General features: G+C 43.4%; 1 protein-coding gene across 1 annotated transcript; it reads right to left on the reverse strand.

The window, feature by feature from the left end:
• Positions 1-1,540: 1,540 nt before the first annotated feature.
• Positions 1,541-11,590, reverse strand: LOC129826212 (TBC1 domain family member 10A-like). The gene is made up of 9 exons (XM_055886671.1): positions 10,645-11,590; positions 8,973-9,072; positions 7,541-7,648; positions 7,356-7,462; positions 7,117-7,231; positions 6,820-6,885; positions 6,511-6,700; positions 5,317-5,471; positions 1,541-4,713 (listed from the first exon to the last, which is right to left on the reverse strand). The coding sequence occupies exons 1-9, from the start codon at positions 10,824-10,826 to the stop codon at positions 4,156-4,158; spliced, it is 1,581 nt and encodes a 526-aa protein (XP_055742646.1). The 5' UTR covers positions 10,827-11,590; the 3' UTR covers positions 1,541-4,155.
• Between the last annotated feature and the right edge of the window lie 261 nt (positions 11,591-11,851).

An 11,851-nucleotide genomic window follows, 5' to 3' on the forward strand; every position in this document is an offset into this window, starting at 1 on the left:
TAGAGACCACGAGAGCAAGAGGCAATACAAAATGTGACTAACAAATCATTGTACTCTTTACCATGGTTTCGCAAAGCCCCATGCAACCAGCTATTATCAAACTTGTGAAATTATGCACAATACAGTGTATTCAGCATTTTACAGTATTTCAAAATGTTTGGTTCTCTGTACCAAATAAAACAATTGCACATAAGAAATTCAAATTCTGGTAATGGTTTAGTAATTTTTTTATCTTGACTTGCATTTGTTCATTCAACACACAAGAAAACAATAGAAATGGAAAGACCTAATTATTCATGCCTACTGACCTCAAGGAAAGAATTGACCTGTCTGACCATAAATGGGTTTATTGGGGGCGTAGAGGTAGCAATTTGTGCTGAACAAGGGGAAGAGGTTAGGCATTCACTCCAATTATCTCACACCTCGAGGTGGGAATAAGAGATGTTTGACATTCAAAACAAATTAAGAATTAAGAAAAACATAACCGCCTGTATAATTAGTCAGGGTACCTTGGGATGACCTCACCTCGAGTAGGTTACACGTCGCAGAAATAAGGGTAAAAAGGGACATGTCAAATATTTCCTTAATTGGTTGAAGTGTTTGAGCGTTCTTGGAAGACAAGTCTACAATGTGTACGAAACATCCGGAACACCTGCTCTTTCCATGACAGACTGACCAGGTGAAAGCTATGATCCCTCATTGTCACTTGTTAAATCCACTTAAATCAGTGTAGATGAAGGGGAAGAGACCAGTTTAAAGAAGGATTTTTAAGCCTCGAGACAATTGAGACATGGATTGTGTATGGCCATTCAGAGGGTGAATGGGCAACACAAAAGATTGAAGTGCCTTTGAATGGGGTATAGTAGTAGGTGCTAGGGACACCGGTTTGAGTGTGTCAAACTGCAACGCTGCTAGTGTAACGGATGTGAAATGTCTAGCTAGTTAGCGGGTACGCGCTAGTAGCGTGTCAATCAGTTACGTCACTTGCTCTGAAACCTATTAGTAGTGTTGCCCCTTGTTCTGCAAGGGCCGCGGCTTTTGTGGAGCGATGGGTAGTAGTGTTGCCCCTTGCTCTGCAAGGGCCGCGGCTTTTGTGGAGCGATGGGTAACGACGCTTCGTGGGTGTCAGTTGTTGATTTGTGCAGAGGGTCCCTGGTTCGCGCCCGTGTCGGGGCGAGGGGACGGTTTAAAGTTATACTATTACACTAGGTTTTACCACGCATAACAGTTTCCTGTGTGTATCAAGAATGGTCCACCACCCAAAGGACATCCAGCCAACTTGACACAACTGTGGGAAGCATTGGCGTCAACATAGGCCAGCATCCCTGTGGAATGCTTGACACCTTGTAGAGTTCATGCCCTGACGAATTGAGGCTGTTCTGGGTGCAGGAATGTGTTCCTGTTTTGTACACTGTGTATACGGTCTTCTACAGCTCTACTGCTCCCTCTGCTGCTATAAAGTAAACTCACCCCACAAACCTCATCAGACTCACTCACCTATTCACTACTATACTAAATAACCAATTCGCAAAGTCATTAGTTGAAGATCAAAGTGATTTTATTTGTAAAAACAACAATATGTAACCACTTCTAGGAGAAATACAGATTATATGATATATTTACTGATGGTTGACATTAATACCAGAGGTCTCTTCAGAAGAACACAATCAAAACCAGCATTCTGCTGAGAATATATTTCTAGGGAAGAAAGCATTGCTTTTTGGGTTTGCTTTTCAAACTGTGAAACTAGTGTCAAAATTGTCTACCATGATATGGCAAATGGTGGATTTTGATTATTGTTTGTTAAATAAAATATGTAGCATGGAAACAATTGAAAAAATAAATGTTCATTACAAAATAACATTATTTTACAAATTAGTCTCATCTACACATTTGAAGCATCAAGTTCAACTAGAATACCTGCAAAATGGGACGTATGTGATACAGGCCACTATGCACTTAGGTGGAGAAAGACTTTGTTTGTAGCTTTTTCACTTGCCCTCCGTTCAACTGGTATTGCTTTTTAGTGAGGTCTTAGAGGTGACTTGTATAAAAAACTTGCAGGATTCAGTGGAATGATGTGTAATAATACTTGATGTGCATTGAGTCATGCACATCTTAATCCCTAATGAATAATTTCCCATAGTGCTGTAAACAGAATATTTAAACTTTTGACATCTTCGATTGCAAACCTTAAGCTCCCTCTAAACTGAATTCCTCAAGAAGGTTTTGGTCACTGTCCAATTAGTTTGTTTTCTTCCCCAAAGAAAAGGCAGGATCATAACAGGCCTCACGACGTTCCCAAATTAATTACATTGATTTAAAAATGGAAAGGCTCCCATGTTCTCCCAAAACATGAAGATTCCAAAAATGTCCCAAAAGTAAGGCCATCTGCAACGATTGCGTTGAGACAACTAAGTATCTAGTAAAAGGAAGTGGATCACTGATGATTCTAATGACATCTTTGTTTTCATTACCATCTTCGCGCCTTCTAGATCGGTCACTCAGTGTAGCAATGAGGTCATTCACATCTCTCCAATACCACAGAGATACAGTAACTAGCCTGCCAGGTCCATAACGCCTAGCACACCTGTGGCAAGGAGCAGATGTCAACACTTCACAGCTAACTGGCATGGCACACACAGCACCCCCACCCATCCCAAAAAAGTGTTAAAAATAGGAACATGCATTAATACATACACCGATACAGAGAAAACTATGCATGTTAGCCACAAGACTAATTGACTTTTAAGGAACCCAAGGGCAGGAATGTGTCATATTGGGAGGAATGTCCAGTCCTCTCTCCCTTTTACTTATCTTACGCTACATAGGGACAGGAACAGCCTGGCACAGTGAGGATTTGTCTGGTCTCAGGACATCAGGCCCATTACCACCTGGCTAGGAGAATAAACAGTCACAAGTCATGCTGGTCCGGAGGATTTATGCACGCGTACGAGGCACACGTCATGTCACATTTCACTTGAAAGTAAAACATGCTTGCATGCTAACGAAGTTCCTTTGAATGTATGGAAAGTACAGAATTGATAGGGAATGGATGTCCTCGTATTGTAAATTTCAGACAAAATGTTGTGCGTTCCTTTTTAGGAAGGGGAATGTAACAGATGGAAGCACATACCAAGGCTGCTCTCTGGTGGTGAAGAATGGAAGCACTCTTTGCTTATCACAAAGGCTAACTGGGACTTTAAACAATATTTCTCTCTCTTAGGCATTCCTATTTCCTACACACCACAGGTGATTTGGAGATTTGAATGAATATTGAAGAAAGAAAAAAAGGTGCATTTTGCCCAAACGCAGGCAGGTTGAGTAAAACCCTAGAACCTGCTACACTATTGGGAGGTCTTTGATGAAAAAGGAATGCATCATGTATACAAATAACTACACCACCAGTAAATGAGTAACATGTCTCCCTTTCACATCACTAATAGTCAGAGTAAAGAATAATGAAGAGGTAACATTTGGATTAAAGTAGTAGAACACTTAGAAGTGATGCATTAGTGGATGCTGCTGACTGTGGTCTAGGCAATACGGTGTCATAAAAGCAAGCAGGAGGAGGGAAAAAAATCTATAGAAAAATATACAATTGTCGCACATGGTTGGGCAACAGTGCCATTGGCCATGATACACCCAGTTGCAGGTTGATGGCAGAGCTGTGCTAGTGCCTTGTAAAGAGACAGAGGGCTTGGTTGGCATGCAGAGGGCCTAGAGTGAGTGAGTGGGAAGATCTCAATGGCATACTCCTCGTGCCCTCGCTCCTCATCTCCTTCTCAAAACCCCCAGGAGGAGAAAGTCAGAGGGGAGAGACCTCTGGCTTTCTCATCCAATGGCTTTTGAGAAGGAGACGAGGAGAGAGGACGCAAGTGGTATGCCATTGAGATCGTCCCAATGACAACTGGAACATCCTCCGTAGAGCTATCCTGGAATCTCCCACAGAGGTCAGGGGGCACATATGCCTGGCCTGGGGCAGAGCAATAATTTTTGTGTCTGGGTGACATCAGATTTAGACTCTCATTGTGGAAGTGAGTCATGTCCAGGATAACACAGGGATTGTTCCAGTTCCTCTTTTACTACTCACTCCTCCACCTTGTTCATGCCCAGTTTCAGACATGCAGTTCCACCCTCTGCCCAAAGCAAGAGCTACAGGTATGTGTCCTGATCTGCCTCTATGCTACTCAGGCTCTGTGTGGACTTCTGGAGGGGCGACACTGTTAGAAGAGACTGGTTGTTAAGCGGTGGTTCGTGTGGCGGTGGAGAGTCTTCAGGCGTGTTTGGGAGGGGTGTGTCATTGACGAGGGGCTGCTGAACTGTTGTGTCTCTGAGAGTAGGCATAGGATGTCCCAGTGGAAGCTGGGGATCTCTCTGGGGGTCACCGGCTAAAGGATAAGGGTTGGGGATCTCCATGAGAGCAGGGGCTTTCTTCATACTTCCTTTCTTCTTGCTCTTTTCCTCCTTGCTCTTCTCTCCCTTCTTCAGCTGAGGTGTAGGCTGAGGGGGAGGCAGGGGTGACTCTACGATGATGGTGGGGTTCTGACGCAGGTCCTGGCGACTAGGAGGCTCCGAGGCCATAATAGCCCTAGCACCGTGCATTCTGGGAGGGGACTTGCAGTGAAGCTCACCACGGTTCTTCCTCCAGCGCTTCAGCTGAACATGGTGCTCCCTTTCAACGTCCCGCTCTGACACAGGCACCTCCAGAACCTGAGGGAGGAGAAGAGAGGTTTCTGCTGGTGGTTGATATTACAGGCACATAGTACACTGTGTTACTAAATAGAAAATTGGTTTAGTCTGCCTTGAAGGAAATGTCATGCAAAAAGACCAGGGCTAATGGCCAAAAGGAGAAAAGGCTTTTCAGTGGGGATTCATTCCAGTCCTAATCTTAACCTTGTTAGTAAATGTCAAACTGCCTGAGGCTGAAGGAGCTTCTCACAGTGAGAATGGTCAGAGAGGCCATTGTCAAACTGAAGAGACACTCACACGAAGCCAGGGAAAGGGACAAGACACAGACTAGTCAGAACTGTGGTCAATGTGTCTCTCTCTGCATCACTTGAACTTCCACCCTGAACTCTACATTTCTACAGTACTACAGACTTCTGAACAGCCATTGTACTCTACAGACAAACACAGATGACTATTCTCCATCTGGGTGAAATAGGGGTGTGATCTCATTCTCTTGGTCCTTTCTACTACCCCAGTCTGCTCAAAGACCATACTTATCCTGCGGTTATGCACCTCTAACTGTGTTTATTGGGTAAGACCTGTATCTCTCTACCGTCATTGACTCCCTGCTAGTGAAGTCCTTACCTCCCTGACTAGGAAGCCCTCCTGCATGTAGCGTGGCTCTATGGTTCTCAGCAGCTCCATGGTCTCATACTGGCCCTGACATGCCTTCAGCTTCTCACGGGTACCCAGCATGCATTTCAGCAGCACCAGGCCCACCCGGAAGATGATCTTCACACCTGGGGGAGGGGTCAGAGGTCACACGGTCACTAACTGGACATGAGGGATGATCGCAGATGTTAGAATCCACAATTACAAGCATCACAGGAACTTTATTGATTATCTCATTTGGGTGATCAACAATAAGGAAGAGTGAGTTAAGTTGAGCCACCCTTGTTTCTAGGAAATCATTCACAAAATATATAATTTGACCAAATATTTAGGAAGTGGTCATAATTTTATGGCGTCTGTGGTTAGGTCCCAAAAACTGTTTTTCACCAAGTAAAATGTATATTAACCAAAGTAGATCATTTTAAGACCTTGCTATACATCAGTTGGGCTCTCTAAAAGTTTCCATTGGAGGTCCTAAACCTTGCATGAAAGTGAATCCTTGTAGCCGTTTTGGGTAATATAGTCAAAATGTTAGCGTTGGGGTAAGTTCAGCCAATGGCCATGGAGTAAGTTGAGCCAATTGAAGTGTTCTCTTCCCAGGTGTAATGTAAGGCATTATGGCTGGGATAAGAGGTAACAACAGGGCCTGGTCCATGTGAAGTTTTTTTTAATGGTGTTAAATGTGTCCAATTTGTAAGTCGCTCTGGATAAGAGCGTCTGCTAAATGACTTAAATGTAAATGTTAAGATGCTTAAAATGATTAAAAGACCAAAAAGCCATTGTGATTGTGTTGAATTGTGCTTGGGAAACAAAGATGGACATGGCTTTAAAAAGGTAGTGGTAATAACAGGGGTCTTAACATACCCTGTGCAGCAGCTCAACACTATACCCGGGGTAAGTGGTGCCAAGAGACCACTTTTTTTAGACAAGCTATGTTTTCAAAACTGTTATGTTTACATGAATTCTGATTATTTCCAGGGATAAGCAATATCCTGAAATATATATAGATCTCTTTGTTAGAAAGAATACTATATTTCCCTTGACAGAGTGAATACAAAAATAAAAAACATACCCCACTCTCCCTTACTGTATATGTATAGTGTAAATTGGAGCTTGTAACTAAATGAATGCAAGACAGATATTTGTATGGATGTTTCTGCAACAAACCGTCACAGAGGAACATGTCCCAGACGCGGAGCACAGAGGCCCAGGGCAGGGTGCGTGAGAAGGCACACATGAACCACTCTGTCATGTAGAGGATGGGCTCCATCTTGTGTTTCTCCAGGTGGCGGTAGACTAAAGGGGACACGCGCCGAGTCAAGGCATACAGGATTTCTCCATCTAACTGGATGGCCTCCTGCAGGGACAGAGGAGCATGTCGTCTTATACTGACAGGATAACAAAACATATCTTGTGTGGTCTAGTTAACTCTATGTGCCTTTTCCTGTAGAGCGAAGTGAAGGGCACATGTCTTACCAGCCCAGCACTGTAGTATCCAGGAAGGTACTTCTCACAAATTTGGACCAGCCCCCAGAACGCATCCTGTGGAAAAACATACAGATAGTGGTGTTAGGAAATTGTGAACGGAACCTTCCCTTTCAGAGGGAACCAAAACTAAAGCACACACTAGCGGCTGGCAAACTACAGGTGTAGCATACATAAAACAATTCCATCGTAAATAGGAAGCTGGTTCAGAGCACTATTCACTGAGCTACACCACAGGTTAGGCAGTGAGAGAACCACAGTTCAAGCATGAGGAGGCACAGGGTTCACCTCAGCAGGCATGTGCATGAGCAGCACAGCAGCAATGGGGGCCTGGGCTTGACAGTAGCCCTCCTCTGGCCTGTACAGTGTGTAGGCCTTCAGAATACGGAACAGGTCCTGTTGCCTGTGTGGGTAAACAAACATACAACCCCATGAACACAGCAATGAACACACAAGGACAAAGGTCAAAAAAGACTAAATCAGTCACTGAGTGAGGGTCAATTATTCCATTGTGTGAGACAACTAACCCGTGGCCTCCCCGTGACACAAACATCTCATGGAAGGGGAACTGTCTGTGCAGGTCTTTCTCAATCACATCCAGCTCCTTCGGGTCTCCAGCCTGACTGTCCAGCTCCTGAAACAACACCAGGGAGTCAACCACATTCCCACACAGTAAAAACACACAGAGAGCAAAAGAAAAAACATAACCAACCTCGAACTTCCCTCGGTTCTGTTCCCTCTTCACCTTTCCCCCTGACAGGTAAAGCCAAGCACGGCCTCGCAGTGAGGGAGGAATCCCTTTCTGACACCGCAGTCTCACCTGTTAAACAGAGACAAAAATGTATTCGTCACCAACCAAGGAATGTGCCAGTGAAAATAAAGCTGCATTGCAATAGAGTTGTTATACTACATCTTTATACTGTAGGCCAGTATCGTTGACTGAACAGGATGTACCTCGTATTCAGTGAAAACAGAACAGGCCTTTGGAAATAAGTGATCCAAGACAATATTGTACAGGTTCAGTGGAATAATGGCTTATTCACAGTACTACTCAGTCCATTTATTTTTACTGAGATCATAGGCCCCTCCTCCTCCTCCCAGAAGAGTGTGAACATCCATGAGGATGTCATGGAACAACAAAGTAGAGAAGGGGAAACAGAGACACTATGACCTTCACTGACTGACCTCAATTAACCAGCATAGCAATCAGAGGCAAAAAATGCCTACTGAATAATTGTGTGTATATTTAAGTGTGTGCTTCAGTGCGTTTCATGTGGTAATGCCCTTAACCAAGGCCATACTTGAGATTGCAGGTAGAACAAGCTAGTCGCTGTCAAACCGGAAACCTCACCACCATCTTTGTAACAGGGACGTGATGTTAGTACAACCACACCCAGAGTCTTGCTCTGTTACTTAGCCCAACATGGAGTCAGTGAGGGAGATGAGGGGTCCTTGCTATCCGGGTTCCTTGGGACATCCATACTATATTCAAGTAAAATGATTAGCTAAGGTTAGTGTTTACGGTAAGGACCTCCTAAGGATCCTGGGAAAGCACTAACCGGAGACAAAGGGACGGGTTGTGTCACTCCCTGCTGCTGACTCATGGAAAATTAGATGAGGCTGTAGTTGAATAGCTAACGTTAGACACACGGGTAGATCCGGCTAGGCAACTGGAGATGAAAACAAACTGGCCAAAGGCCAAAGACAAGCATAACCTCCATGAAGAAAACTATCATCAAAAGGTCAGCTTCTTCCAACCACTTTAAGTTTAGAGGAACAAACAAGCCAATGTCCAAGTGACATACAGGTTAATCACTGGCTTGTCTTTAAATTATTGGGCACTGCAAAATGTTGTCATCATCCAATACAACCCAAACCCCCAACATGCCTGCCCTGAATAGAGGATGGAAGTAACAGTTGGATTTACACATACAGGGAAGAGTGCCAACAAGATGAAAGTACTAACTAGGCCCCGGTTGGCTAATAACATAATAAGGAGTTGCCACATACTGTGAAAGAACTTATTTAGGATCGTTTGAGGAATAATTAAGACCAGATGGTGAAAGACAGTGTCACAACAGTCTAGACACGGAAACAAATAAAGTCAGACCTATGAATGCGCCAACTCTCAGCAGCTCTCTGACCTTTTTGTGTCTCTTGACCATCCATTTGTCCCAGTTGCTGAGCATGTCCAGCCACTTGACCTCTCGCTGCCTCAGCACCTCTGGAGGGATGTCCTGAGCCCTGGGGGAGAGACAGAACAACAACAAGAAAAATATTAGAATTAACAAAACTATATCTAAGAAAAATAATATAATCTCAGAAATGTGAGTGTGCATTACAGCTAGTTTTATATAAACTGTGTCTAGAAGAACTACAATGCAAATGTACAGGTTTTGAAGCATTAAAGATAAGAGATTCAAGCAGGGGAAAAGGGAAAAACAGGTAGGCTATCAGAGGCATTCGATTTTCCCTCTACGTACTTAGGCAGGGCGGGCCTGGTGCCGAACCAGTCAAGAGATGAGGTAATGCTATAATGTGGTAAGTTTGGCTCTATCCAAGAAACGGAACTGAGAATAGAACACTCACAATGCATGACAAAATATAGGCCTAACATTTTCTTATATGTTGGTCTGATGGCGCTCAACTAGTATGTAATCATGAGCACAACCTTGTAATCATGAGATGTAAGAAGTCTTCAAATAGAGGCCTTTAAATTTGGACAATCCTCTTTCTTAGAGGTCTGCTGTAATTCTGTTCACTCCAATACCCAAAAATGTGCAAAGAGCTATAAATATGTGCATCTTCCTTTGCAAGTTTGCCTACCACCCTACACAAATGAAAATAAAACACTTTTGTCTTCCACTTCCTATACAACCCAACAGGGCACCAGAGCTGTGGCATAAGGCCAGTCAACCTCACAGAAAACAGGAAGCTCCCAAGCAACTAATGCTTGGCACAACTTTCACTCATTCCTCCGCTCACAGTGTGCTACTCAGCAGGGCCAAGGGGCATGAGCACAAGAACAGAGCCTTCTCACAATCAGAGAGACTCACTTGTTACCTCTGCTCTGGCAAAACCAGAGAGGAAATTGGAAAAGTGATCATGGCGCAGATAATAATGAAATACGTAATATTTTTTAGATATTGTTTGAAGGTGAAGGGAGCAGTAATCCAATGACAGAATCCAGTTGTGCTCCAACTCTATACATCTTAAGGGAACTATTAACGTTAGGAAAAGAGCGGGATCAAAGTCATAAAAAAAGATGTGCTGAACCAAGTGTAGAAGGAAGTACATGTGATCAAGAAAACAAAACCTGGTGTCCCTCCAATCACAAAGGGGAGCGTTTGCGTCTCCATGCTGCTAGCAGTTATATGCCATCAGTGTCCATAAGGCATTTTCATTCAAAGACACACAACAAAAGAGATGGATGAACAGGAAAGGAGATTAAGATGATAAAGCCGGTCAGCGTTGCCCTTCACACCACTCAGGTTATTTTCGGTTTGCCTCAAGAGTATTCTGTTCTTATCTTATACAAGACCAAACATTGGACATAAACAATCAGGGGCCTCCCTTGACATGATCGGGAGGTTGATACTAGTGCCATTTATTTTTCATGGGTGGGGTTTGAGACGAGACAAACCTTTAAAAACACACATTTGATGTAGTTCAGTTCATGTACATCTGAAAGAACTGGCATTTGGTAAACATTTCACACCTTCCCCACCAAAGTTGTGAGAGTTAGCCAACCAACTATAGGAGTGTACAAGCTTACAAATGATGGGGCCATGCGAGCAGAACACCAAGGTTACTTACGATTCTTCTGAATACTGTTGCGCCCCTCCAATAAATCCATATTTATCCGTATGCCTGTCGTTGGTGAAGCCGTTGATCTCGGAGTCTGAGCCAAGGGAGCTCTCGTCGTCCATATGACTGCTGCTAATTGTCCTGATACTTCTTGAGTCGGCCGATTTGCGACCATTCTCTATTTTAGCCATGATAGCTCAAAATTAACCAAAGTTAACGTTATTTCGTTGGCACTGTCACAACCAACAGTATGAAACCAGACGAAAGTTTCCAAACAAACAAAACCATTTCCATGGCATGGAACACGTAGCTAGGCTAGCTAGTTAGCTAGTGTTAGCCGCTAGCAAACAGCTTGTCAGGACTAATCGAGTTTAAAAAACAAAGTTAGTTAGCTACTGTAACTAGCTACTAGCGTTAACTAGCTAGTTACTTCATCTGGTTATTAACACAAACAAATACTTAACATCTCTGAGCGAGCCGAATTAGTAAATACTGCAAAATCCCCCGTATGATGTTGACTTTCCAGCCTTTCAAAGCGGACTAACGCGTTAGCCTAGCTAGCTTGTGATGTGTCAATGATGTATTAGTTCGCTAGTAAGTTAACCGGCTAGCTAAAAACGCATGCTAGGTTGAAATAACTTCCATCGACTACATGTTAATCTAACTAGCACAATTCACCACAAATGTGACATTTGTGTTTGTTATGTCGGTGAAGCAAGCTAAACAATGTTTGTGTCATTCCTTCCTTCCTGGTCCATGGATTCCGTTTCCTCGCCTGGGGGGGAAGTTCGGCTGTCTCATTTAGTCTGTGTTCAGAGTGTAATTAGTCCAAAACAGTTGCAAAAGTTAGGTCCCTCCCTGCTTCGTTTAAGAAATCCATTAGTCGATTGACGCATCCCGAAAATCGGTCTTCTCGCGAAACGGTTTGACCTACAAACTATTATGACCACTCTATGGAAAGGGGAGACTCAAGTGTCACCGGTAACGTTTACATTTAAAAAGAATAAAAAAATATTAAGGTAGTTGTGCGCCTACCCCAAAAAAGGGGTTACATATGTGTAAAAAACAAAATGCTAAAATTATTTCGTGAGCTTCCTTACCTCCTAGATATAGGACTGACACTTCAAAAACGTGTTATTTTCATTATGAATGGTGTTATTCAATGCCTTTCTCTGGGCTATAGTAGTAAAGGCCAAATTCTATATTTTATCAAATC

This window comes from Salvelinus fontinalis, chromosome 28 (genome assembly GCF_029448725.1).
Source record: "Salvelinus fontinalis isolate EN_2023a chromosome 28, ASM2944872v1, whole genome shotgun sequence".
In the NCBI taxonomy this organism is placed as follows: Eukaryota; Metazoa; Chordata; class Actinopteri; order Salmoniformes; family Salmonidae; genus Salvelinus; species Salvelinus fontinalis.

Excerpts from the sequence above, each read along its gene's own strand:
- LOC129826212 (XM_055886671.1), bottom strand. The coding sequence starts at position 10,826 with ATGGCTAAAATAGAGAATGGTCGCAAATCGGCCGACTCAAGAAGTATC. Across the intron at positions 7,232-7,355 it reads GTGTCACGGGGAGGCCACGG|GCAACAGGACCTGTTCCGTA; the intron begins GTTAGTTGTCTC and ends TTACCCACACAG. Across the intron at positions 6,701-6,819 it reads GATACTACAGTGCTGGGCTG|GAGGCCATCCAGTTAGATGG; the intron begins GTAAGACATGTG and ends CTGTCCCTGCAG.